This window comes from Cyanistes caeruleus, chromosome 19 (genome assembly GCF_971803275.1).
Source record: "Cyanistes caeruleus chromosome 19, bCyaCae1.hap1.1, whole genome shotgun sequence".
Lineage (NCBI taxonomy): Eukaryota > Metazoa > Chordata > Aves > Passeriformes > Paridae > Cyanistes > Cyanistes caeruleus.
This window is the reverse complement of record NC_141719.1, coordinates 10,653,257-10,678,557: the sequence shown is the minus strand read 5'-3', so window position 1 is coordinate 10,678,557 and position 25,301 is coordinate 10,653,257. Positions and strand designations below refer to the sequence as shown.

The window sequence follows — 25,301 nt, the reverse complement described above, 5'->3', positions numbered from 1 at the left end:
TGATTGGCAGGAGCGCTGGCGGGCCGCCAGCCAATCGGCAGCGGCGCTCGCTTGACGCGCGGCGCGCGCGCCGGAGGAAGAATGGAGCCGGGCGGAGGTGGGGGGGGGGGATCAATGGCCGGCGGGGCGCGAGCGCCGCGCGGCGGCCAATCAGCGAGGGGGCGCGCGCGCGGGGCACGCGCTCATTAGCATGCGGGGCGCGCCCGCCCCGGCGGAGAACGCGCGGCGTGAGCGGGAGGCGCGGCGGGGTCCCCCCACCCCCCCCCCTCCCCCCCGCCTTTTCCCACCCCCCCCCTTCCCTCCCTCCCCCCCCACCCCCCCCAACCACACACCCCCGGTTCCCTTTGCTGCAGGAGCAGCCGGTGCATGGGCAGTGCACGGGCACCGGCAGGAGCACGCTGCGCACCCCCGCCACGGGACCGCACTCGCCCCGCGCGCGGAACGCCCCTCCGGTAAGTAACTGCGATCCGCGGGTGGGTTTTTTTTGTTGTTGTTGTTGTTGTTGTTTGGGGGTTATTTTAATTTCGGGCGCTCCGGGGTTATTGTGTTTTTTGTTGGTTTTGGTTTTTTTTTGGTTTTTTTTTTTTTTACGCCTTAACAATTTTTTTTGGCGCTATTTATTTTGGTTTTTTTGGGCGTTAATTTTTTTTTTTTTTAATTGCGTCTCGGGCATTATTTTTATTTGTGTTTTGGGTATTATGTTTGTTTTTTTCTTTGACTACTTGGATATTGCGTTTTAAATTTTTGGACGCTAATTATTTTGCATTTTTTTCAATTTATTTTTTGCAAATTTTCTATTTTTTTTTTTTTTTCATTTCTACCTTATTATTTATTTTTTCGCTCTATTTGTTCGCACCTAAATATTTATTTGCATCTTTTCGGCATCAAAATATTTTGTACGTTCGTATTTTTCCTGCAAAAATATTTTTTATCTTCATCTTTTTTCCCCAAAAATATTTTTCCCTGTATCTCTTTCCACCAAAATATTTTCCCCTTCATATTTTCCCATTAAAATATATTTTCCCTTTTATCTCTTTATATTAAAACATTTTCGCCTTAAAACTCGTCGCTTCAAATCGCTTCGCCTTAAAATTTTGTTCATTAAAATTTTGTGCGTGAAAACATTTGTTCATTAAATCATTTGCTCATCAAACGCTGCTTCACTAAACCGTTTGCGCCTTCAAACATTTTCGCATCGAGCCCTTTTCGCTTTCAATTTTTTTTGCTTTAAATATTTTTCCCTTTCAGTTATTTCCCAATAATTTTTTCGCTTCGCATTTGTTTTTTTATCTCAATTAAAAACAAAAAAAACAAAACAAAAAAAAAAAAAAAAGAAAGCAAAACAACCCTTTTCACATATTTTCCTCAGCTTCATTTAAGGAAATACACATGTTTTGTTCCCGGCCCGTGTTTCTTCCCCCGGGGCTCGCCCCGGCGCTCCCCCCGTTCCCCGCGGCCCCGGCCGGGCCCCCCGCGCCCCCCGGCCGCGCTCGCCGCCCCGCGCCCCTTTGTTCGCCGCCGCCCGGCCCGTGCCCGGCTCCCCCCGCCGGATCGGGCCCCCCGGCCCCGGCGCTGCCAGAACAATGACCCGGCGGGCGGGAGCCGCGGCCGGGCACCGGCAGGGACCGGGAACCGCGGCCGGGAGACCGGGAAAATACCGGGAAAGCGGGGCAGGGCGCCGGGGACGGAGCGGGGAAGCGGGGAGAGGAGGGTCAGGACAGCGGGGAAATATCGGGGAAGCGGGGACGGGGGAACCGGGCTGGAGGGAAGAAGGGGAAAGACCGAGGAACCGGGGCTGGGGAAGGAAGGAAAGCGGGGAACCGCGGCGAGGGAGGCGCCGAGCTCCGGGGAGACAACGGGAAGCGGGGAAGCCGAGGGCGAGCGGGGCCGAGCCCCAGGGAGATACGGTCGGTGAACCGGCGGAGATAAAAGAACCGAGCGCCGGGAAACCGGAACCCGAGCAGCGGCCAGAAAGGGTCGGAGCAGCGGGAACCGGGCCCGGGCTCGGGGCAAGCGGGGTTGGGAACCGGGAGCGCTGGATAGAGGGGGGGCTGTGCGCTGGGGAAACTGGGGATCACGAACTGGGAGTACCGGGGAAAGGGGGGGCCGTGCTCCGGGGATGGCAGAGAGCGGGGACCGCGCGCCGCCGGTACCAGGGAACCCGGGGCCCTGCGAACCGCAGAGAAAGCGGGCTGTGTAGCGGGGAAACGGGGAGCGGAGTGCAGGGGCTGTGGGGTGCACTGATGGCCGTACCCCCACCCCGGCTGTGCTCTCACTCTCTCCTTTCTCTCCCCCGTGCCAGGAGCGGAGGATGAGCCGACAGCCCCGGCGCGGAGCGCGGCACGACGCCCGCCGAGCCGGCCCGGCGCGGCGCTGAGCATCGCCCACGAGCCGTGTCGGGGTCCCGCCGAGCCCCCCGCGGGTGGGTGCCCCCGGCATGGACGGCCGTGACTTCGCTCCCCCGCCGCGGCTGCTGTCGGAGCGGGGCAGCCTGGGCCACCGGCACGGCACGGGGCGCGTGGCGGGGTCGGCACACGGGGCCGTGCAGCCCCCCGGACACTTCCAGCCCACCAAGTACTTCCCGGCGCCCATCTCCATGGCCACGCACACAGGTCAGAGGGGTCGGGGCGCCCGCGGTGTGGGAGGCCGGGGGGGCTCGGGGAGGCTCGGCACGGCCCCGGGAGCTCGGCACGGCCCCGGGAGCTCGGCACGGCCCCGGGAGCTCGGCCTCCCTTTGTGCCGGCCTCGCTGTCACCGCGCCCGGTGGTTTTGGGGTGAGGACTCGCACACACCGGGGGAACATCCCCCCGGCCAGCCGCTCCGCCGGCGCGGGAGGAGCGTGACCCCGGGCTCCATCCCGGTGCCGGGACACGGAGGCGCGTTCGGGGCGGACAAGGAGGCCGTTATGCGCGGGGCCGCGGCGGCGGAAGGTCACCGAGCCCGGGCTCGATATTCGGCGCCGAAGTGTCAGGGTGCGAAGGGGTTCGCGGCGCGTGTTCGCCGCGGCAGCTGCCGGAGCCGGACAAAGCAGGGCACACGGCCGAGCTCGGCACGGCCAACCGGCCCCGGCGCGGGGTCACCGGATCCGGCGTCCGCGGCGAGCTGCCCGCGGCTTTGTCTGCGGCATGTGCTCGGCTGCGGCCGGGCAGGGCTCAACCGGGTTTCGCTGCACGGGGGCTTTGAGGGCGCAGCCGGCGGGGAGCCCCCTGCCGCTGCCGAGCTCCGGGCCGGAGCCGGAGCGGGAGCAGGGCCGGAGCGGGAGCCGTGTGCCGGGGCGCAGCGCCGGGGGCCCCCCGCTTCCCGCCGGCGCAGGCGGTTGTCTGGCCGCGGCACGGCGGCAGCGCCGGTTATTGTCGCCGCCTTGATGAGCTGTGAATACTAATAAAATTATATCTGCTTTAATGGGATTACAATTAGTGCGTGGATTAGGGCGGGGGGCACGGCCGGGCCGGCGCGGGCGGGGGGGGGGTGGCAGCGGTGGGGCTTCTTGGAAGGAGGTGGAAAGCGGGGGGCACCGGGGGGTGCCGGGGAGGCGGCGCCGGATCAGGCCCGCGGCCGGGGCGGTTTCGCTTTGTGCCGGCGGCCCCGCTGCCGGGACCACCGCCGGGCTCGGGGGGCCACCCTGGCTTCCCCCAGCTTTGTTGGGTGAGGAGTGCGGATGGGGGCTTGGAACCCGGCCCCGGGATGGGGGATAGGGGTGGGGGTTCGGCTGCTCTCCGGCTCGCGGTGACCGCGCGGGGGATCCCGGAGGGACGCCAGCTCCGGGGTGCTGCTGGCTTCCCTCCGGCTTCCCTCCGGCTTCCCTCCGGCTTCCTGCCGCGGCGGCGTCCCCATGCAGGACCCTCACACCCGCCGGGGCCTGGGCGACACATGGGAGCCTGAACGCACCGGAGGTTGTTAAAATAACATGGATCCGGCTAAAAATACCCCGGCAGAAACGCGCCGAAAAAAAAAAAATTAAGAAAAAAAAAAAAAAAAAAAGAAACAACCAACCAAAAAAAAAAAAAAACCAACAAAAAAAAAAAAAAACCAAACAGAGAAGCCAAACCCAACAACAGAACGAGCTAAAAATATTCCGGCTTTGGCAGGGCCGGCGCGGCCGGAGCGCTTCCCAGCGAGCTGCGCTCCGAGGCTCCGCGCGGCCGGAACGCTGCTGGGGCGGATAAACCGGATAATTTAGTGGCCGGCGGGAGGGGGGGGTCCCCATCCCCAGCACCCCGTGTCCCCCCGGCATGGCCCGGCCGCGGTGCCGGCAGCCGTGGTAGCGTGGCGCGGTAATTAACGCCGATGAGTGATAATTAGCGCGGGCAGCGCACGGAGCCAGCCCGCGGCCGGCCGTGGCGGGGCGATGCCGGCGGGGCTGGGGGGGCTCCGGCCGCGCTCCCCCAAATGGCTCCCGGCGTGGGACCGGACTACACCTCCCAGGAGCCTTTGCTGGGCCCGGCGGCCGCCCTGGGAACGGGAGATAAAACTGTTTTCCTTGGTTTTATTAAAGCCGTAACTCAGGGCCGCGCGTTCTTGGAAGCGAACGCTCCGGCTGGCGTCGGGTTTGGCACCGGCACCGGGTGGGTGATGGCACCGGGGCCGGGGTGCCCACACTGCCCGGGGATGGGGGGGATGGAGAGCCCCGGAGCCAGCAGAGCCCACCCAGGCGGGGTGCAGCCCCTGCACCCCAATTGCAGTGGGTCCCACTGGCACGGTGTGCCCTGTGCTGAGCAGGACCGGGCTCCCAGCGCCTCCCCCACAGCCGGGGGCTGGGAAACTCTGGCAGAGGCCTGAGCCGCGCTGGGGCCTGCCTGCAATATTTGCCCTTCGGATGTTTTTGCGGACTAGTGGAGAGTTGTGACTGCGCCGGGCTGCGTGTCACCATGGCCGAGCCCTGGGCTGGGAGCAGCGCGGCCGTGCCGGTGTGTGGCTTGACCCTGGGGGTGTGCGAATCCCGGTGTGAGTCCCGGTGTGCACCCCGGTGTGCATCCCGGTGTGAGTCCCGGTGTGAGTCCCGGTGTGCATCCCGGTGTGAATCCCGGTGTGCGTCCCGGTGTGAATCCCGGTGTGAATCCCAGTGTGCGTCCCGGTGTGCATCCCGGTGTGAGTCCCGGTGTGAATCCCGGTGTGCATCCCGGTGTGCATCCCGGTGTGAGTCCCGGTGTGAGTCCCGGTGTGAGTCCCGGTGTGCATCCCGGTGTGAGTCCCGGTGTGAGTCCCGGTGTGCATCCCGGTGTGCATCCCGGTGTGAGTCCCGGTGTGAGTCCCGGTGTGAGTCCCGGTGTGCATCCCGGTGTGCATCCCGGTGTGAGTCCCGGTGTGCATCCCGGTGTGAGTCCCGGTGTGAGTCCCGGTGTGAGTCCCGGTGTGAATCCCGGTGTGCATCCCGGTGTGCATCCCGGTGTGCATCCCGGTGTGAGTCCCGGTGTGAGTCCCAGTGTGCATCCCGGTGTGCATCCCGGTGTGAGTCCCGGTGTGAGTCCCAGTGTGAGTCCCGGTGTGAATCCCGGTGTGCGTCCCGGTGTGAGTCCCGGTGTGAATCCCGGTGTGAATCCCGGTGTGTATCCCAGTGCTGACCCGCAGCCTGGCAGTGGCAGTGCCCGTGTGCATCCCGGTGCTGGCACTCAGCCTGGCCATGACAGTGCAGGTCCCGGTGCATCCCAGCGGCGCTGAGTCGGCGGCTGGATGTGCTCCCACACCTGTCCCCTCCCTGGATTGCGCCGCAGGCCGGGTGCTGTGCGGCTCCCGGCACGGCTTTGAGGGGGGATTTGGGTGGTGATGGTGGGAGGCAGGTGGGGACTGTCCCCTGGCTGGGTGGTGACACAGGGCCGGGTGCCAGCGCTGCAGCCGCTCTGCATCGCTGCTTCCCTGGCGACGGGATCTGACGAGGGGCTGGAGGCCACAGCTCCGGCGTGGGGGCTCCCTGCTCCCCCCAGCCCCCGTGCGGCGCGTTGCCAAAGTATGTGTGAAAGTTAAACCAGATTTGGAGATTACTGAGCTGCTCCTTGGTAGCCACGAGGTGCCGGGGGGAGCAGCGGGATGTGCAGAACCCTGGATCCTGCGGAATTACCCCGGCTCTCTCAGAGTCATCCCCGAGTGGTTCTGCTGTTCCTTAGTCATGAGCTGGATCCAGGCAGAGATGTTGCCACGTGCCAGGCCCTGGGGGACAGGCAGCTGCCACCAGCTCCTGGCACTGCCCGGTGAACAATGTGGGGTGGATGGGCTTCATGGAGAATTTGGGGACCATTCGGGATACCCCTGGCTCCTCTGGACCCCCAGCCCTGCCTGTGCCCTGAGTGCCCCACAGCATCACCCCAGGGCAGGCTCTGGTCCTGCTGGGGACCCCCAGCCCTGGGGGAAGCGAGTCCCACCAGGAGCCACGAGTGTGACATTCACAGGAACTGCACAGGGTGCCCGTGGGCCCACGTTTTGAGGGTTCTTGGGAAGGGTTCATGTGCATGGCATCCATGTGATATCAGGAGTGGGGCAGGGACATCAGGACCCCTGGAGAACGCTCCCTGGCTTCCCTGTGCTCCAGAAATGGTCTTCCAAGGCACGTGTGTGTGAGGTTGCGCTCTGGGCGTGCAAACCGTGCTCTGGATGTGAAAGTCATGCATGCAGGGAGAGTGCACTGGGCACACAGGCGTGTGCCAGCTGTGCCAGTGGTGTGTGCCAGCCGTGCCAGCAGCGTTTTCCAGCTGTGCCAGGAGTGTCCACCACCCTCGTGAGCCCTTTGCACACGCGCTGAGTGTGCAAGCGCTGAGTGTGCAGTGGCTGTGGCCAGCACAGCTGCCAGTGGCATTCCAGAGGGGATAACCCATGGCACAACACTGGGATCACCCTCCTGGCCCCGTTGGGCACGTTCCGGCAGCATTTCACCATTGCAGCGTTCATTTAGTGCCATAACAATACGGATTCAGTTGGAATTACAGTACTGAGGGAGCCAGAGCCCGTTTATTCCCCGCTTGCCAAATTTTTAAAGGGGCTGTGTGGATTGTGAAGCACGTGGGGGGCTGCTCACCACCCCCTGCCCTGTCTGGGGGGGGCCTGGGTTGCCCCTGCCAGGGTCCCTGCCAGCTCCCAACCCTCCACCCGCGGCTCCAGCTCCATTAGGAATGTTCCAGCCCCAAAATAGCCGAGGGAGAAACCCAACCCTGCGCACGTCCCCCCCGCCACCGCCGCGGTCCTGGGTCTGTCACCGCCTTGGGGATCCCAGGGCAGCCGTGGGCTGAACCCCCCCAGGAGCACGGCCCCCCTCCACACGCTGGCCCTGAAACTTTCTGCCTTCCCAACACATTCCCATCTGTGCTGCACTTGGAGTGGGGGCGAGGAGCAGCTGGAGGGAAGGGAGCACCTCTTGTTGCCCCCTCCTGAGTCTCCCCCATGTCCCCCCGCCCCTCTCAGCGGTGTGGCCGTGCTGAGACCTGGCACAGTCGTCACACGTGTGACCCTCTGCAGCTTCGGGGCCAGGGGAAATTTCGTGCCGGAGCCGGGAGCGATGCCGGCGGGGCTGAGTCACGGCCCCGGGCTCGGGGAGCCCAGCCAGGGAGTTCCCAGGGTGACGCTGGCGGGGGGGGCCGGGCTGGGACCCCGCAGCCCATCTGTCCCGGGCTGGCAGCCGGCCCCGCGGTGCCGTGCCACCGCCACTGCCGGCTCACGGGTGACACGACTTGTGCCCGTCCTCCGTGACCCGGGCCTGTCCTGTCCTCGCCATCGCCGTGGCTGGAGGGGCACAACCAGGAGGCCACGGCGAGTGGGAATGTGGGATCGGCAGTGCTGGCCACGGGGCCAGCGTGCGCCGGGGGACCCGTGAGTCAGCGGTGGGCGGTGGGGAGCGGCGGCCCCCCCGGGACACCCCGGCCCCGCCGCCATCGGGGTGGGGTGAGGGGTTATTTTTTTCCAGCCCCGTTTCACGGCTTCCAGAAAAGTCTCATTCTGGAAACCTCGGCTTCCCGCCCGGCTCCACGCCCGCGCGGGGTCCCCCGGCACTGCACAGGGTGGGTTTGCCGTGGGCAGCAGCGGGCAGGGGTCCCCCGGGACGTGCCCACCCATCCCGGAGCGTGTCCGGTTCCCAGGGCTGCGGGTGGGATGCGGCCGTGCCCCCGGCCCACGCGGCCCTGCCCGGCTCGGCCTCGCCACGGAGGAAGGAGCGAAGCTGCCTGAAACCACATCCCGACACTCATCCCAGAGGCATCCCGGTGGGATTAGCCGGGGAGCGTGGGCCGGCTTAGAGAGCAAAGCATCGCTTCCTGCCCCGGCCGGGCGAGCAGCCAGCCCGCGCTCTGTGCCACGCCACGCGTGCCGAGCCGTGCCGAGCCGTGCCCAGCCGTGCCACGGCCGCTCCGGCACGCACGGGCACGGGGAGCGGGGCCACACGGTGAGGGGATGTTCCTCCCCCTCGGCTCCCCCATCCTGGCTCCCCCCCATCTTGGCTCCCCCCATTCCGGTTCCCCCGCCCGGCCGCTGGCCACCAGCTCCGAAGTTTCCACCATGATCTCACGGCTTGGCCAGGATGGGAGCGGGATGGGGGGGCGGGATGGGGAGTGCCGGTCATGGGCCTCCCCAAGGGCGCTGGGGGCCCCCCCCGGGCTGCGGGGGAGGCAGCAGGGTCAAGGCCAGGGCTGTCCCCCCTCCTTGCACTTACACACACGTGCACCCACATGGCCCGGCACAGCCCGTGTCCCTGGAGCTTGGGATTGTCCGGCGCGGGGAGCAGCCGGTGTCCCCCGGCGGGGAGCAGCCGGTGTCCCCCGGCGGGGAGCAGCATCGTGGGGAGCCACAGACGTGTTGAGAGCGTGCCTTGTGCTGGCACAGCCGTGTGTGTGCTCAGGGCACGCACAGGGCAGGGCTCTCATGTGCCCCGCACACCCTGGGGCACGGCTGAGCCCCGTGGGGCTGGGGGTGTGAGGGACAGGGGATCGCACAGGGGATGTGGGGGCTCACTGGGGATGTGGGGGCTCACTGGGGATGTGCACAGGCAGAGTGAGCGCGAGGGACAGGGTGACATGAGGGACATGGTAACGCCAGGGGTGTGAGCACAAGGGACGTGTGTGCACAGGGGTGTGCACAGGAGACACAGTGCCACCACGAGGGCTGCGTGTGGCAGCTGGGCACACACACCTGTGCACAAGGGAGCGTGGTGTGTGTTGGGTCATGCCAGCCGGGCCTGCACAGCCCCCCCTGACCGCCCTCAGCCCCCCCCAAACTGATCTCAGCCCCCCTGACTGTGCCCTCTCCCTGCAGCCGGCAGCAGCCTGATGGGCAGTGCCCCCCCCTCCTCCTTCATGGGGGGCTTCCTGAGTGGCAGCCTGGGCTCGGGGGGGCCCAGCCACCCCGCTGGCCCCACCGCCTCCCCCCCAGAACCGGCCTTCTGCGGGCCCCACTCCGGCACCTCCCAGATCTGGTTCTCCCACTCCCACGAAGGTGAGTGGGCACCGGGGTGGGGATGGGCTGTGGGTCGGGGTGGCCGGAGGCACCGGTGGCAGCGGTCACGTCCTAGCAGTGCCCACGTGTATGGGATCCAGACCCCCTGGGTCAGCGACTTCTGGCTGATGAGGGTGGGTTTGTGCCCCAAAACACCCCGGGGCATCCGCGGGGACCCGGCATAGACCCCAGGGTTGGGGTTGAGGGTGGCCAGAGAGGCTCGTGCCGGGCTGCAGAGCTCCAGCTGAGGCCGGGCCACCTCGTGCCACCGGTGGGGATGAACCCGGACAGGCACGCCCGTGCTGGGGCAGGTGACAGTGTGGGGACCCCCGGGGCTGCCCTGGTTAAAGAGAGTCCCCGTGTCCCCCCCATGCGCTGGAGTCTCCGTCCCGCCGGAGGAGCGGGAGCGGGGCGGCGGTGCTGGCGCGGGGCCCTGGCAGCCGGCCCGGCTGGTAGTTTGACCGGCTGCCAGCTGGCTCCCGGCGTTCCGGGGGGGCACGGGGGGACGGGGACGGGCAGCGCACGCGGCTGATGGACAGCCCGCCCGAGCCGTGCCGAGCCGAGCCAAGCACGGCCGCTGCTGACACGAGTCTGGGGGGGCTCAACCCCCCCCCCCCCCGCCCCGGCTCCCAGAAGGTGGGAGGGGTCCCAGCCTGGAGGGGATCACGGGCTCTGCAGGGAGTTCCCAGCTGGAGCGGTGCAGGTTGGGATGCTGGGGACAGGAGCCACCCCAGCCCCGCTGACTCGATGTCCCCAGCCCCGGGGTACCCCCGCTTCTCCGGGAGCTTGGCCTCCACCTTCCTGCCCATGGGTCACCTGGACCACCACGGCAATGGCAACGTGCTCTACGGCCAGCACCGTTTCTACGAGAGCCAGAAAGGCAGGTACCGGGGCCACCGGGGGACCCCCATGGGGGCGTGCGTCCCCAGCCGGGCAGGAGTGGGGGGCTCGGTGCCGGAGCAGGTGGTACTGGGGCAGCGGGTGGGGTGGTGGGTGCCAGTCCCAGCCCTGCTCCTGCTTTTCACGGGGTCGTGGCGGGTGCTAACGGGGCCGTTGTTAGGGTGGGACAGGGATCTGACGAGCCCTACCCTTCATCCCGCTCCTCCCCTCATCTGCATGGCCACCGGTGGGGTGGGGGGTGCGCGGGGGTCTCACACCCATCGCTCTCCCCTCCAGATAACTTCTACCTGCGGAACCTTCCGGCGCAGCCCCCCCTGCTCCCCGCCAGCCACGGCTTCCCCGGCATCGCCCGCGCCGCCCCCGGGCCCCCCGCCGGCTCCTGCAGCCGGGAGCGGGACGCCGGCCCCCTCCCCAAGACCCCCAAGGACTACGAGCGCTTCCTGGCGGGCAAGGAGAAGGGGGGCAAGGGGGACCCCAAGGAGCGGCTGCCCGAGGAGGACCCCAAGGAGCGGCACAAGGCGGTGCTGCCGGTGCCGCCCGAGGGGCACTGCAAGGAGGGGGTGCCGCTGCGGGGATCCGGCGACGGGCGCCCCAAGCCCCTGGCATCGTGCCTGCTGGGGGCCAAGGGGCTGGACGGGGACGGTGCCCGCGCCGCGCTGCCCAGCTGTGCCGGGAGCGCCCTGCCCCGCGCCGCCCGCTGCGCCCCCAAGGAGCGGGAGCCGGGGGTCCCCGAGGCCCCCCAGCCCTACGGCGAGGCGGTGGAGCGGCGGCAGATGCTGCACCACGCCGTGTCCTACGCCGTGCCCGCCGCCGGCTCCTTCCCCTGCCTCCCGCTCCACGCCGGCCCCGAGGTGCTGTGCCCGCTGCCCGAGCCCCCCGCCCGCGAGCTGAAGCTCAGCGGGGCGACGTTGGTGCCCTCGGTGGGGCCCCCGACGGACAAGAGCCGCTCCTTCCAGGCGGAATCCGGCGGGATGGAGCGCGGGGACGGCAAGGAGCGGCACGCCGAGGCGGGCACCGAGCCCTACGGTGCCCCGTTCCACCACCCGCTGAAGGCCGAGGGCCCGGCGGAGCGGCGGCTGGAGTGGGGGGCTGCGGGCACCCGGCTGAAGGGGCTGGAGTACCTGGGGGGGGGCGCAGCCGAAGCACCCCCCTTCTCCGGCCGGTGCCCGGCGCCCAAGGCGGCTCTGGAGAAGGGCTACTTCGAGGTGCCGCCGGCCCCCGACTGCTCCCGCGCCCCCCGGCCCGACCCCCTGGGCGTCCGCGTCGGCCCCTCCTGCTGCACTTTAGAGAAGGGCCCCCCCAAGGACCCCCCGGCACAGAAGGTGGCTCGGATCCGGCACCAGCAGCACCCCGAGGCGGAGGCGGCCGAGGGCAAGCGCAAGCCCCTGGAGTTGGGTGGCCTGGGGTACGGCGGGCACCCCCTGCCCCCCTGGGGGGTGCAGGGCCAGGGCCCCCCCCTGGCTGTGGCTGAGGAGAGGAAGGGGGGGCCCTACCTGGACCCCTTCGGGGCGGGGCTGGTGCGGGCGCAGGAGGTGCCCAACGCCCCCGACGAGGTGTCGGCCATGAAGAACCTGCTCAAGTACAGCAACGGGGCGCTGCTGGGGGGGCAGAAGGGCCCCCCCTTCGTGGGGCTGGGCAGCGCCAAGGGCAGCTGCGCCCACCAGGATGCCAAATTCCCATCGGGAAAGGGACAGCCCGAGCTGGAGCGGCCGGACTGCGCCCGCGGCCGGGAGCACGAGGGGTTGGGCCCCGGCGGCACCGAGGGCGAGGTGCGGCAGCCGCCCGTGGGCATCGCGGTGGCCGTGGCGCGGCAGAAGGACACGCTGGGCCGCCACGAGCCCTACAGCGCCGGCGGCAGCGGGCGGCAGCGGGCGGCGGCTGGAGTCAAAGGTAAGGGCCGGAGAGGGGCCCGGGGCGGCGCGGGGCTGGCGGTGCCACGCTGATGCCACCGCGGTGTCCCCGTGGCAGCAGGCACCGCGCGACCCGTGCACCTGATGGAGCTGGAGGCGGAGGAGGAGCGGGGCCGGCTCTGCGAGGAGCGCCTGGGGCTGCCCGGGAGGGACATCCTGCTCCAGTGAGTGATGGGGAGCCACGGGTGCTGCTGGGGAGCCCTGTGAAGGCTGGAAAATGTGCTCTGTGTGCTATTTGGGGTTCAGGGGTGGAAGATGGGGATCCTTGGAGGGGGTGCGGGGGAGGGGGATGCCACTGCTGCCCCCACACTCCGTGTGTCGCCTTCTTCCCGCAGGGACAACAAGGACCTGGTGGAGTTTGCCCGGATGCACCCATCGGGGGGGTGTCCCGGGGAGCTCACCCCCCACCTGATGATGACGGGGGGCTCGTCACTGCCGGCGGGGCAGCTCGGGGGGGACCCCGCCGCCCACGCCCACCCTGCGCACACGCACTGGCTGCCCCGCACCCGCAGCCCCTCCATCTGGATGGGGGGACACTCCTACGGTCAGTGCCGGCTCTGGGGGCAGTCGGGTGGGTGCTAACCCCAGCAGAGGGGTGCTGACAGACCCTCCCCCGTCCCCACAGGCATCGGGCACCCCGCCCTGCACCAGAACCTGCCCCCTGCCTTCCCTGCCTCCATGCCCAGCGCCATGCAGCCCGTGTTCCCCCTCGCCCAGGACCCCCCTGCCCAGCTCGTCATCCTCCCCACGGAGCCCCCCACCCACGGCACCCCCCACACGCTGGGTGAGCCTGAGACCCCCACCTTGTGCCGGGGAGGGGGGTCCTGGTGGCTGGGGGGGATTGAGAGAGAAGGGAGGGGGTCCTTGGGGGTGCAGGGTGGGAGATGCGGGGGTCACTGGGGTACTTGTGGGAGTTCATGGCTGATGGGGTCCTTGGGGGTACTTTTGGGGGTGCAGGGGAGGGGTATGGAGTTTTTGCGGGTGCTGTTGGCTTCCAGGGGTAGGAGATGGAAATCTCTGGGGGTGCTGCCAGGGCCACAGGACTGGGGTTGGGCACTGCTGGGGTCTGTGGGGTGACCCTCGAGAGGGTCTCTAATTGCCTTCCCCCCGTGCTGGCAGCTGACGTGATGGACCAGGCATCGCTGTGGCCCCCCATGTACCCAGGCCGGGGTCCTGGTGCCCACCTGCAGCACACGGGGCAGCTCCCCGTGTACCCACGGTCGCAGTTCCTGCGGCAGCAGGAGCTCTATGCCCTGCAGCAGCAGCAGCAGCAGCAGCAGCAGCAGCAGCAGCAGCAGCAGCAGCAGCAACAACAACAACAACAACAACGGGCGGCCCAGGCCCTCGAGATCCAGCGCCAGGTGCACGGCCAGGTGCCAGGGGGCTGGGGTGGGATGTGGGGCTGGCTGGGGGGTGCAGGGCGGGATGGATGTTGGGGTGCAGGGTGGATTATGGGACTGGGGGATGTGGGGAAGGACTGAGAGCGTGGGGGCAGGCAGTGGGGCAGGGGCTGGACCGTGGGGATGCGGGATGCAGGGCTGAGATGCGGGCAGGATCTGACTCCTGTCACCTCGTTGTGCCCCGCAGCGGAAGCCGGAGGAGCAGCCCCTGGAGCTGGAGGAGAGGGGTCCCGAGAAGCCCCTCAAACCCTCCCACAAAGCAGTTGCCTTAAACCCCCCGGCCAAGGGCCTGACCTCGGCGGCCCCCGCACCCCCCAAGCTGTCCCCGTGCTGCCACTCGCCGGCCCTGCGGCACCCGGCCAAGTGCCCCGTGACGCTGCCCACGGCCCCCTGCACTTTACCCGCCTGCCCCGCCGCCAGCCCCGCCGTGGCCCCCCGCTCGCCGGCCGCCAGCCCCCTGCCCACCCCCAGCAAGGGCGGCGACGGCGAGGACGCGCGGGGCGAGGGGCAGCCCCCGCGCCGCTACCCCAAACCCCTGGAGCCAGGTAGGGCCGCGGGGACCGGGAACGGGAGGAGGGCGACCGGGGAAATCCGGGCCGTCCCCGCTGATGGCCGCCCGCTCCCCGCAGACCTGCCCCCCGGGTATGGCTACCCCGCCGCCGCCATGGGCTACCCCGCGGCGCACTCGGCCGAGCCCGCGGACCCCGACCCCGTGCACGCCGGCTCCCCGCCCGCCGAGCCCGAGCAGTCCCGGACCTTCAGCCCCACGGCCGAGGCGCTGCGAGAGCCGGGCCCCCCGCGGGACCCCCCGGCCGAGGGTCCCGGGGCGCTGCTGCACCGCCACCACCTGCTGCTGGCCCCGGGAGCGCTGTGCGGGGAGCGGGGGGCGGCGGCGGCCGGGGGCGGCACCGAGGAGCCCTTCGGGGGGCACCGGGAGGTGGCTCAGGGAGCGCCGGAGCAGCCGGAGCAGCAGCACCCCGTGCCCGAGGCGGGGGGCTCCCCGCTGCCCCCCACTGTGGAGGAGGAAGAGGAGGAGGAGGAAGAAGAGGAGGAGGAGGAGGAGGAAGGCGACAGCGATGGCTCGGAGCCAGAGGGCAGCTGCGATGAGGAGGAGGAGGAGGAGGAAGAGGAGGAGGATGGTGACATCCCCAGCGGGCACCAAAGCTGCTCGGGTGGGCTGGAGGCGCTGATCGCTGCCGGCATCGACCTGGGGGAGCTGCCGGCGCTGGAGGAACCCGAGGAGCCCCCCCCGGCCCCCCCTTCGCCTGCCCCCCACCCCTCAGGGATCCCCGGCATCGCCCTGCTCAGCGAGCTCGCCGACCTGGAGCTGCGCCGGCGCCGCTGTGACCTGGCCAGGGAAGGTGGGTGGCACCCGGTGCCCCCAAATGTCCCCAGAATGTCCTGGTGACTCCCGAGCACCCTCCAGTGCCCTTTGTCCTGTGGGGATGGGGGGCTGCATGCTGTGCCATGCTGTGCTGTGCCGTGCCGTGCCGTGCCATGCCGTGCCATGCCGTGCCATGCCGTGCCATGCTGTGCCATGCTGTGCCATGCCGTGCCATGCCGTGCCATGCCGTGCCCAGGGCTCGGCTCCAGCGCTGGCTCCAGGCAGGCGCCAGGATTCCCTCCCAGCTCGGCTTCCCCAGGGAATCCCGGAGGCCCCAGCGGGGATGGCTGCACAGCCTGGCTCACCCCCAGCCCTGCGGGCAGGAGGGAGGGAGCGTGGCGGGGATCCCGTGCTGGGGTTCAGGTGGGGACAGCACGGGGCGAGGGGGTGGCTGTGGGGTCCCACTCCCCATGGAGGGGGCGGTGGGATGGGCACAGGGTTGGCTGTGGCCAGATGGGGCACATCACCGTGGCCCTCCCAGCCGGGGGTCTGCTCCTCTGCCCCCCAGCCCCCCAGGAGCCAGTGCAGGGCTCCGGGATGTCCGTCTTTCCTGACCCCCTGCCGTCCCCACAGGTGAGGATGAGGAGCTGCTGGCCTTCAACCTGCAGAACCTGGCCACGGTGGCGGCCGCCTGGTCGCTGGTGGAGGCGGCGGGGCGGGAGGGCAGCCCCCCCGCGCTCAGCCCCCTGCCCGTGTCCCCCCCGCCCCGCGCCCGCGTCCCCCGGCGCAAATACACCTGGACCCCCAAGACCAAGGCCGTGAGTGTCTCCTGGAGGGCGTGGGAAGAGCTGTGCCCGGTCTCAGCCCTGCCTTTGAGGCCGCTGGCACTGCCGGCTGTGGCCAAAGCCCCCCTGGCCCCCCAGGTGTGCCCTCTGAAGGCGGCCATGGAGCAGCTGAACACGCAGGAGGTGGAGGTGCGGATGCGCCTGGCCGAGCTCCAGCGCCGCTACAAGGAGAAGCAGCGGGAGCTGGTGAGGCTGCAGCGGCGCCACGACCACGAGTACGTCCCCATCACTGTCCCCATCCTCATCTGAGCCCGGGGGAATGGCGGCAGCCTTGACAGCCGTCCGTGCGGTGAGTGTGGGGCTGGGGGGCTCTGCTGACCCTGCCCCCGTTTCCCAGGCGTGAGGAGAGCTCCCGCAGCCCGGCACGGCGCGGACCAGGGCGGCCGAGGAAGCGGAAACACTCCAGTGCCCTGGGCAGGGCTGAGAGCCGCAAGGTCAAGTGAGTGACTGGTGCCGCGTGTGTCCCCTGGGCCCGGGGGAAAAAAATTAATCTGCAGGTTTTATGTCACAAAACGTTAGTGAGAGAGGGGAGGGAGAGGAGGAGGGAGACGGCAGTGCAGGAGCCAGCCAGGCCCGGGTCTGGATCCTTCTGGGGGATGCAGGATGAAGCTGAGGGGGTGTGGGATCCCCCCGAGGGGCCCTGGGGACACCGTGCCCACACCGTGCCCCCCCAGGGCGGTGAAGACCAGCCTGTCCCTGCTGTGTGCTGAGCTGCGGGGGGACCCCGAGCCCCAGAAGAAGAGGAGCAAACTGGCAGGAGGGACCTACGGCAGCCTCCAGAGCTCCCCGGTGAGTCCCGCGGGGTCTGGGGGGTGTGTTCGACCCCCAGCCCCCCCTGAGCCCCCCCCAGGGTGGGGTGCTCCGCCCTGTGTGGTGACTGATGGGGTGTCACAGCTGAAGCAGAAGGTGAAGGGCAAGGGGCTGCCCCCCGGGCTCAGCCCCTTCCGCCGGAGGGACCCCAACCCCGGTGCTCGCATCCAGAAGAAGCTGAACCGGCCCAAGGGCTCCAAGGGCTCCAAGTACCAGGGGCAGGACCCCGGTCCCCGGCAGCCCCCCCACTTCAGAGGCAAGGCGGGCACAGGGATGGGGTGCGGGACTGGGATGGGGGTGAGGGCTCTGGGATGGGAGGGACGGGGATGAGGTGAGAACGGGGTACAGGGGCGGGATGGGGATCTGTGAGGTGCTGGGGGATGGGGAACGGGGGTGGGAGGCTGGGGTTGGGGTTCTGGGGTCTGGCACGGGACTGGGGCTTCAGGGTCGAAGCTGGGGGTGCAGCCATGGGTCTGGGGGGGCAGGACAGATGTGGGGGGTGGCTCATGGCCTCAATTCATCCCGTTCTTCACTGGGGGTGCAGGGGCCACCCTGTGTGCAGGAGTCCCTCACCGCTGTCCTCTCCCCTTGCAGACGAGCCTGAGGGTGACACGGACAGTGAGGAGGGGGACGAGGAGCCGGGGCTGTCACTGGCCACGGGGCCTGTGGCTGTGCTGGGGCCCTCCCCATCCTCCGTGGTGAAGATGGAGGCCAACGAGAAGGCCAAGAAGAAAAAGGAAAGGCAGGGGCTGTTAGGTAATGGCATTTACCCTGGGAACACCAACGGGGACAGGGGCAAGGACCCCGGGGGGCGCCTGCTGGGACTGGGTGGGCAACCATGAGGTGCTCCAAGCTGGGACCTCCATGGGGTCCCCTGAGCCCCCCTGGGGTGCCCTGACCCCTCTCCCCACCAGGTCCCTGCCGCCTGGGCAGCCCCGAGGGGGAGGTGAAGATCAAGCGGCGGCCGGTGAAGCCGGGGGGAGCCGGGAAGCTGGAGAAGGTGCCGGGCCGGCGGAAGGCGGGGGGCTGCCCCGAGGGCAGCAAGAAGAAAATGAAAGCCAAGGCCAAGGAGAGCCTGCGGCCCCCAGCCCCCGGCGGCCCCAGCCCCCCGGGACCCCCCAGCAGCCTCTTTGGGGGCACCGACCCCCGGCTGTTGGGGCCGCGGGACGAGGGGGCTCGGCTGGGAGAGAGGGGCAAGAAGGGCACCCGCAAGAGCAAAGGGCTGCAGGCGGCCCTCAGGGTGAGTCAGGGCTGGCGTGGGGGCACCCCTGGGCTCGGGGACAGGGAGATGTGGCATCTGCAGGGGCTGGGGCCACCAGTGAGACCAGGGAATGCAGGGGGTTGTTGTGGGGTTGCAGGGAGATATGGGTGCAGGTTTTTGGGAGTGGTTATGGGCACTGATGGAACACCGTGGGGTGCAGAGGGGTGTGGGCTGGTTTGGCACAGGTGCTGGTGGAGCTGAGGGCACACCAGTGCAGGGACTGGGGTGGTGGGAGGCACTGGTGAGCCCTGGGGTCGCACAGAGGGGTCATTGGCCGGCCCTGACCTCCCCGTGCAGCGCAAGAACGGAGCGCTCTCGCTGGCCCTCTCCCCCCGGAGCGCCAAAACCATCCTGAGCAAGGGCAAGAAACTGGCCAAGGTCAAAAGCAAAGTGGCCACCAAACAGGTGAGACCCGCGGGGGGTGCTCCCCACCCTGGCACAGCCCCCTTTGCCCCCCACCCACCCCAAGCCGCCTCCTGCAGTGCAAGGGCCGGGCTGTCAGCAAACTCCTGGAGAGCTTCACCGTGGAGGATGACTTCGACTTCGACGACAACAGCAGCTTCTCGGAGGAGGAGGAGGAGCTGGGGGGCTGCCTGGCCGGGGGGGCACGCGGGGGGGTGCCCCACGCCTGCGCCATCCAGAAGGAGGATCTGCGGGATGGGCTGCACATCCTCATCCCCAAGGAGGACAGCCTGCTGTACGCCGGCAGCGTGCGCACCATCCAGCCCCCCGACATGTGAGTGGAGCCTCCCGGGGGGGGCTCAGACATCTGGGGGTGGTCTCAGCCATTTGAGGGGGGCACCAAGGTGGGTGCTGAACGCCTTCTGTGCCCCCTCCCCAGCTACAGCATCATCATCGAGGGTGAGCGGGGGAACCGGCAGCACATCTACTCGCAGGAGCAGCTGCTGCAGGAGGCGGTGAGTGGGGGGCAGTCGGGATCGGGGTCAGGGAGGGGGGTCCCGGACCCCACAAAGCCTCATCCGCTGCTTCCCGCAGGTCCTCGACATCCGGCCACAGTCACGCCGGAGCCTTCCACCCGGCACCCGCGTCTGCGCCTACTGGAGCCAGAAATCCCGCTGCCTGTATCCGGGGAATGTGGTGCGAGGTGAGGCCGGGTGGGCTCAGCTTGGGGGGTGGGCGGTGCCGGGGGGGTCGTGCCCGTCCCAACAGCCCCCCTGTGCCGCAGGATCCTCCAGCGATGAGGAGGAGGAGGACGCCGAGGCCGTGCTGGTGGAATTCGACGATGGAGACACGGGACACATCGCTGTGTCCAACATCCGCCTGCTGCCCCCTGACTTCAAGATCCAATGTGAGGGGTTGGGGTGGGATCACGGGATTTGGGGGGCTGTGGGGGGAGCACGGGGCCGCCCTGACCCCCAGCTCTGTGCAGGCACCGAGCCCTCCCCGGCACTGCTGGTGTCCAGCTCCTGCCGGCGAGCGAAGCGGGCGTGTGGTGACGTGGGCACCCCTGGGGCGCTGCCCCCCACGCTCTGCCCTGACCACGGCCCCCAACCCCCCCGGAATTCCGGCAGGAAGGCGGCCAGCAAGGAGAAAAGTGGTATGGAGGGGAAGGAGCAGGATCCCCTGATGGGCTGGGGTGGGGGGAATGGTGTTGGGATGGGGAAAGGCACTGGGATATGAGAAGGAGTTTTTGGGATGGGGGAAGGATACTAGGATGTGGGGAAGTGTGCTGGGGTGCAGGGAAAGATGCTGGGATGTAGGCAAGGGAATGGATTCATGGAATCAGGGTGCTGGGATGCAAGGATGGGGTTAAGGGGAATACTGGGGTGCAGAGGAAGGTGAAGAGCTGGGGTTGGAGGAAGGTGTGGCACAATGCGGGTGGAGATCAGCTCCAGAGCATCCCTCCCTGCTCCTGCGGACCCCTGAGCGCTGTGTTCCGCAGGCAAAGCCGTGGAGGGGCTGTCGGGGGGCCGGGGGCCGGCGCTGGCTGACACCGCGGCCGGGCGGCGCGGAGGGTCCCTGCTCAGCTGGGCCGCCGTGGCACAGACCAAGCGGAAGGCGGCGAACAAGGGCTCGGCCATGCTCCAGAACCTGTTCCAGGTCAACGGCAGCACCAAGAAGCTGCGGGCCAAGGAGACCCTCTTCCCTCTGCACCACCACCACCACCACCTCGCCACCCCCGTCTTCGGCAACGCCTTCGGCGCAGACTCCTTCGGCCGCATCGCCAGCTCCTACAGCTCCTTCGGTGCCGGCGCCGGGCTGGTGCTGCCGGCGGCTCAGAAGCTCCTGCGCTCCAAGAAAGCCGAGCGGCTGGAGGCTGAGGTGGGCAGGAGTGGGCGCAGGAAGACGGCGGGCAGCGAGTTCCTGGTCAAGCTGGACCACGAAGGGGTGACGTCCCCCAAGAACAAGACGTGCAAGGCGCTGCTGTTGGCCGAGAAGGATTTTGGGGCCAGGCTGGAGCGGCCACTGGGCAGCCACGGCTACGGACACGCCGGCCTGGGCGGCCGGGAGCGCAGGGGCCGCGCGGCCGCACACCCGCTGCCCGTGGGGCTGGCGCTGCGCAAGTACTCGGGGCACGGGGACTTCGCCCTGAACTGTGACAGCGACTGCCACAGCTCCTACTCGGACATGGACGAGGACGAGGACGCGGGCGGGCTCGGCGCCGACGTCCCCTCGCGCTTCATGACGCGCCTTTCCGTGTCCTCCTCTTCCTCGGGTTCCTCCACCTCGTCCAGCTCCGGCTCCATCTCCACGTCCAGCCTGTGCTCCTCGGACAATGAGGATTCCTCCTACAGCTCGGAGGATGAGGACTCGGCGCTGCTGCTGCAGACCTGCCTGTCGCACCCGGTGCCGGCGCTGCTGGCGCAGCCGGACGCGCTGCGGCCCAAGGGCGCTGCGCCCCAGCGCTGCTTCCTGTCCAAGGCGGCCGCCGCCGGCCCCAAGGCCAAGCTCAAGCGCAAGGATCCCCTCAGCTTCGCCAAAGCCAAAGAGTTCTCCCGGCGGCAGCGCCTGCCCTCGGTGGAAAACCGGCCAAAGATCTCCGCCTTCCTGCCCGCGCGCCAGCTCTGGAGGTGGTCGGGGAACCCCACGCAGGTAAAGAACGGCACGGCACAGCTGGCACCCGGCTCCTGGCACAGCCGGCACCCGGCTCCTGGCACAGCCAGCGCCCGCCATGGGCGCCCACCTGGGCACGGTTTGGGATGGAGGGAGTCAGGTGCCGCGTGCTCAGGGCAGAGCCCTGGGTGCTCGGGGCGCTGGGGACAGCGGCTGTGACACGTGGGTGCCCTGTGCAGGGTGCTGGTGGCGCTGGCACCTAAGTCCTGCTGGCTGCAGGATGGGGGAGGGTGCTGGTGGCACCAACTTGTGAGGGTGGTGATGCCAGCAGCTGTGTCCCTTGAGCTGGCAGCGCTGGTGACAGCAGCCGTTTCTGTCATTCTGCGAGCCCTGGCACCACTCTCTGTGTCCCCCCTGGCGGTGTCCCCACGGCAGCGGGGCGAGTTTGGGGGTCCCCACGGCAGCCCTGAGCCCGTGTCCCCTCCCCAGCGGCGCGGCATGAAGGGCAAGGCGCGGAAGCTGTTCTACAAGGCCATCGTGCGGGGCAAGGAGACGCTGCGCGTGGGCGACTGCGCCGTGTTCCTGTCGGCCGGGCGGCCCAACCTGCCCTACATCGGCCGCATCGAGAGCATGTGGGAGTCCTGGGCCAGCAACATGGTGGTCAAGGTCAAGTGGTTCTACCACCCCGAGGAGACCAAGCTGGGCAAGCGCCAGAGCGACGGCAAGGTGAGGGCAGGGCTGGCTCCGGGGGCAGGGAGCCATGTGCCGGCCTAGGGAGCCGCGTGCTGCGTCACGTGGCCACGCGTCAAGTAGCCACGTAACACGTCAGGTAGCCACGTGTTGATCTGTGTATCATCGCCAGGGAGCCATGAGGTAGCCACATACCAGGGTAGGTAGCCACATCCCATGTCGTGTGGCCATGCGTGGCCATGCACCCCATCAGGTGTCAAGTAGCCACATATCTACCTCAGGTAGCCATGCACCATCCCAGGTGGCCATGTCCCAGAGCAGGCAGCCATATCCCAGAGCAGGTAGCCATATACCACAGCAGGTAGCCATATACCACAGCAGGTAGCCATATCCCAGAGCAGGTAGCCATATCCCGCAGCAGGTAGCCATATACCACAGCAGGTAGCCATATCCCAGAGCAGGTAGCCATATCCCGCAGCAGGTAGCCATATCCCGCAGCAGGTAGCCATATCCCACAGCAGGCAGCCATATCCCACAGCAGGCAGCCATATCCCACAGCAGGTAGCCATATCCCACAGCAGGTAGCCATATCCCACAGCAGGCAGCCACGTTCCAGCCCCGGCAGCGGCAGTGACGGCGCCTTGTCCCCGCAGAATGCGCTGTACCAGTCGTGCCACGAGGACGAGAACGACGTGCAGACCATCTCGCACAAGTGCCAGGTGGTGGGGCGGGAGCACTACGAGCAGCTGACGCGCGGCCGCCGCTGCCAGGACCGCCAGGACCTCTATTACCTGGCGGGCACCTACGACCCCACCACGGGGCGCCTGGTGACCGCCGACGGGGTGCCCATCCTGTGCTGACCCCCGGGGTGCCCACCCTGTGCTGACCCCGCCCTGCTCTTATGCAAAGGGTGACATTTGGGGACATTGGGGGCACATCAGGGGACGTGGTGGGGGAGGGGGGCTCCCCTACAAGCCATAACTTTCCCTAGTACCTCTGACTGTTTGCCAGCAGGTGAAGCAGAAATCAGGTGTGTTGTTCTATTTATTTTGCCTGTAAATATTGTATTTCTTCCGGGAAGTTTTATGGAAAAGCGAGAAAGGAAAAAAAAAAAAAAAAAATAACCCCGACAACTACAACAACAACAACAAAAAAAAAAGACAAAAAAATGATTAAAAAAAAACACAAAAAAAATAATAATAATCCTCGGGGAAGGGGGCGGGGTGGGGGGCGTTTCAGTGCACTGTGTCCCCCAGCCTGGGGGGACGGGGACAGCGGGGAGCGCTGTACAGAGGGGGCCAGGGCGGGGGGCTCGGCCCCGGGCGGGGGGCCCAGCGCCGCCGTCCCCAGTGCAATAGTGGGGTGACCGCGGGGGGGACACCCCGGGGGGACCACGGGGACCCCGCGGGGCCGGCGGACGCTGGCCCGTCCCGCCGCCGCTGCCTGGAAAATATGTACAGGGGCTTTTCCAGTGTAAACACTAAAATACAAAACAAAACAAAAAAAAATCCCATAAAACAGGATTAAAAATAAAAAAAATAACCCAAAAGGACAAAAAAATAAAAAAAAAGGAGCAAAGGGTTAAACAAAGGTTTTATGAGCCGCCATTCCTGTAAAGGCCTTTTACTATGGAACTTTTTTATGGATAACTTGGCTTATGAATAAATATATGAACCGTTGCTGGTGCTGGCTCCGCTCTTGGCTCTGCCTCAGTTTCCCTCGTGCTGCAACCACCTCTGGAACCCCCAGATATGGATCAGGGATGGAACAGGGATGTAGGAATGGATCAAGGATCAATCAGGGATGGATCCGGGATGGATCAGGAATGGATCCAGAATGGACCAGGGATGGATCCGGGATGGATCAGGGATGGATCCGGGATGGATCCAGAATGGATCAGGGATGGATCTGGGATGGATCAGGGATGGATCCAGGATGGATCCAGAATGGATCAGGGATGGATCCGGGATGGATCAGGGATGGATCCAGAATGGATCAGGGATGGATCCGGGATGGACCAGGGATGGATCAGGGATGGATCCAGGATGGATCAGGAATGGATCCAGAATGGATCAGGGATGGATCCGGGATGGACCAGGGATGCAGGAATGGATCATGGATGGATCAGGGATGGATCAGGGATGGATCACTCAGGGCCTGATCCCCGCTCCCCACGTGGGCTCAGACGGACGGGCAGAGCTCCCTTGCCATTGGTCGAGCCTCCGCCAATCAGCGGTGGCCAAGCCGGCAGCCGGGCTCCCATTGGCTGTCGGGGCGCGCTTTTGTTCTCGGCGCGGGCGCGCGCCGTCAAACCCCGCCCCCGGCCGCCAGGGGGCGCTGTGGGCGGGGCGAGCCCGCGCGCGGGGCCGTGCTGCCCCCTGGCGGCCGCGCTGCGACACAGCGCCAAACAGCGGGGGGACAGAGGGACATGGGAGGGACAGAGGGACACGGGGGGACAGAGGGACACGGGGGGACAGAGGGACACGGGAGGACAGAGGGACACGGGGGGACAGAGGGACACGGAAGGGACAGAGGGACACGGGGGGGGAATATTTGGGGGACATGGAAGGAGATGGACAGACGGACAGGCTCAGCAGAACAGGACAGATGGGCAAGTGGAAGGACAAGAGCTGTGTGCTGAGAAGGACAGACAGACGGACAAGGACATGGCTGGAGGGTGACCGGACAGGTTGGCAAAGGGATGGAAAGGTGGCTGGACAGACGGGTGGACACTGGGAGCAGTGGACAGATGGAGGCAGGGAGGGATGGACAGCTGGACAGACAGACTGACGCAGGGAGGGATGGATGGTGAGCCAGGCAAGCGCGGGGCAGGGCGGACAGACGGATGGACAGATGGATGCAGGGAGGAATGGACAGCTGGATGGACAGATGGATATAAGGCCAGACAGACGGACTCGGGGATGGCGGGTGCAGAGCAGTTGGCGGGGACAGACGGACAGGTGGAGGGTGGGATGGACAGAGGGACAGCTGCAGTTGAGTGTAGGTGCCAGAGGCTGAGGAGGGCCTGAGCCCCCCAGCGCTGCCCAGCTGGGACTGGAGGGACCCCACAGCCCTGGGCTGGCCTTGGCAGAGGGGACAATGGCAGCAAGGAGCTCCTGGCCCCCCTGGCCAGCTGCTGCTGTGCCCACGGGCACCTGTCACCCGCTGGCCTGGGGACACCACCCCCAGGGCTTGGGGTGGCCCCAAAGGAACTGCCACCCATCCCCACAGCCAGGGCCCTTTGGGATCCAGCGATGGATGAGGGGTAAGAAGAGCTGGAGACCCCCAGGTGGTGGCAGCAGCCCCTGGATCCCAGGAGAAATTCCAGCCCATGGAACACGGCTCTGACCCCAAACTACCCAATTTTAGCCCAAAAACCCCACCCCAGCTTCCTGGGGAAGCTCCCACCCACTCTCCCCCCCCCACCTCACCACACAAATCCAACTGGAGTTACTGCAGCTTTTTACCATTTTATTTTCCTTACACAATGAAGTGTTGTTGGGCGTTACAATTTCTCAACTTTTCGGATGATTTTTAAACAAATTTTGGTTCTTTTGTTTGTTTTTCCTACCGTCACGTGAGAACATTAAGGCAACGTACAAAAAAAAAAAAAAAAAGAAAAACAAAAGAAAAAAAAAATATCTGACATAAATTAAAACAATGCAGAAATTTACAGGTGTAAATGCAGAGTTTCAGCAACTCAGAGCTGAGGAACTCGAGCCCCGTGGTGGATCAGGG

The 25,301-nt window shown here is 67.0% G+C and overlaps 3 protein-coding genes across 6 annotated transcripts in view; 2 read left to right on the top strand and 1 right to left on the bottom strand.

The window, feature by feature from the left end:
• Positions 1-323: 323 nt before the first annotated feature.
• BAHCC1 (BAH domain and coiled-coil containing 1) lies at positions 324-23,242 on the top strand. 4 transcript variants are annotated; one of them, XM_086857640.1, is made up of 27 exons: positions 324-452; positions 2,303-2,612; positions 9,229-9,408; positions 10,166-10,288; positions 10,585-12,198; positions 12,280-12,382; positions 12,554-12,762; positions 12,844-13,002; positions 13,338-13,591; positions 13,806-14,163; positions 14,248-14,979; positions 15,576-15,760; positions 15,866-16,002; positions 16,125-16,226; positions 16,462-16,576; positions 16,682-16,853; positions 17,192-17,353; positions 17,512-17,837; positions 18,156-18,263; positions 18,341-18,594; positions 18,700-18,775; positions 18,855-18,963; positions 19,045-19,167; positions 19,249-19,416; positions 19,762-20,912; positions 21,363-21,599; positions 22,217-23,242. In XM_086857640.1, the coding sequence occupies exons 2-27, from the start codon at positions 2,438-2,440 to the stop codon at positions 22,421-22,423; spliced, it is 7,539 nt and encodes a 2,512-aa protein (XP_086713766.1). In that variant the 5' UTR covers positions 324-452; positions 2,303-2,437; the 3' UTR covers positions 22,424-23,242. The 4 variants fall into 4 exon arrangements, with proteins under 4 accessions (XP_086713766.1, XP_086713767.1, XP_086713765.1 ...); XM_086857641.1 differs by having other exon boundaries at positions 12,277-12,382; positions 13,338-13,579; XM_086857639.1 differs by having other exon boundaries at positions 12,277-12,382.
• On the top strand, positions 4,921-8,203 carry LOC147649842 (uncharacterized; the record flags this gene model as incomplete). Its single annotated transcript, XM_086857361.1, has 1 exon — positions 4,921-8,203. A coding segment is annotated over one exon (738 nt), but the record flags the coding sequence as incomplete, so codon positions are not given.
• Positions 23,243-25,013: 1,771 nt separating the features above from the next.
• ACTG1 (actin gamma 1) overlaps positions 25,014-25,301 on the bottom strand; it is a 2,955-nt gene continuing 2,667 nt past the window's right edge. Inside the window, exon 6 of the mRNA XM_086857637.1 lies at positions 25,014-25,301. This exon is cut by the window's right edge and continues 622 nt beyond it. The gene's annotated coding sequence lies outside the window, so the exon portion shown is untranslated.

Excerpts from the sequence above, each read along its gene's own strand:
- BAHCC1 (XM_086857638.1), top strand. The coding sequence starts at position 2,438 with ATGGACGGCCGTGACTTCGCTCCCCCGCCGCGGCTGCTGTCGGAGCGG. Across the intron at positions 13,592-13,805 it reads AGCGCCAGGTGCACGGCCAG|CGGAAGCCGGAGGAGCAGCC; the intron begins GTGCCAGGGGGC and ends TGTGCCCCGCAG. Across the intron at positions 19,417-19,761 it reads GGCCAGCAAGGAGAAAAGTG|GCAAAGCCGTGGAGGGGCTG; the intron begins GTATGGAGGGGA and ends TGTGTTCCGCAG.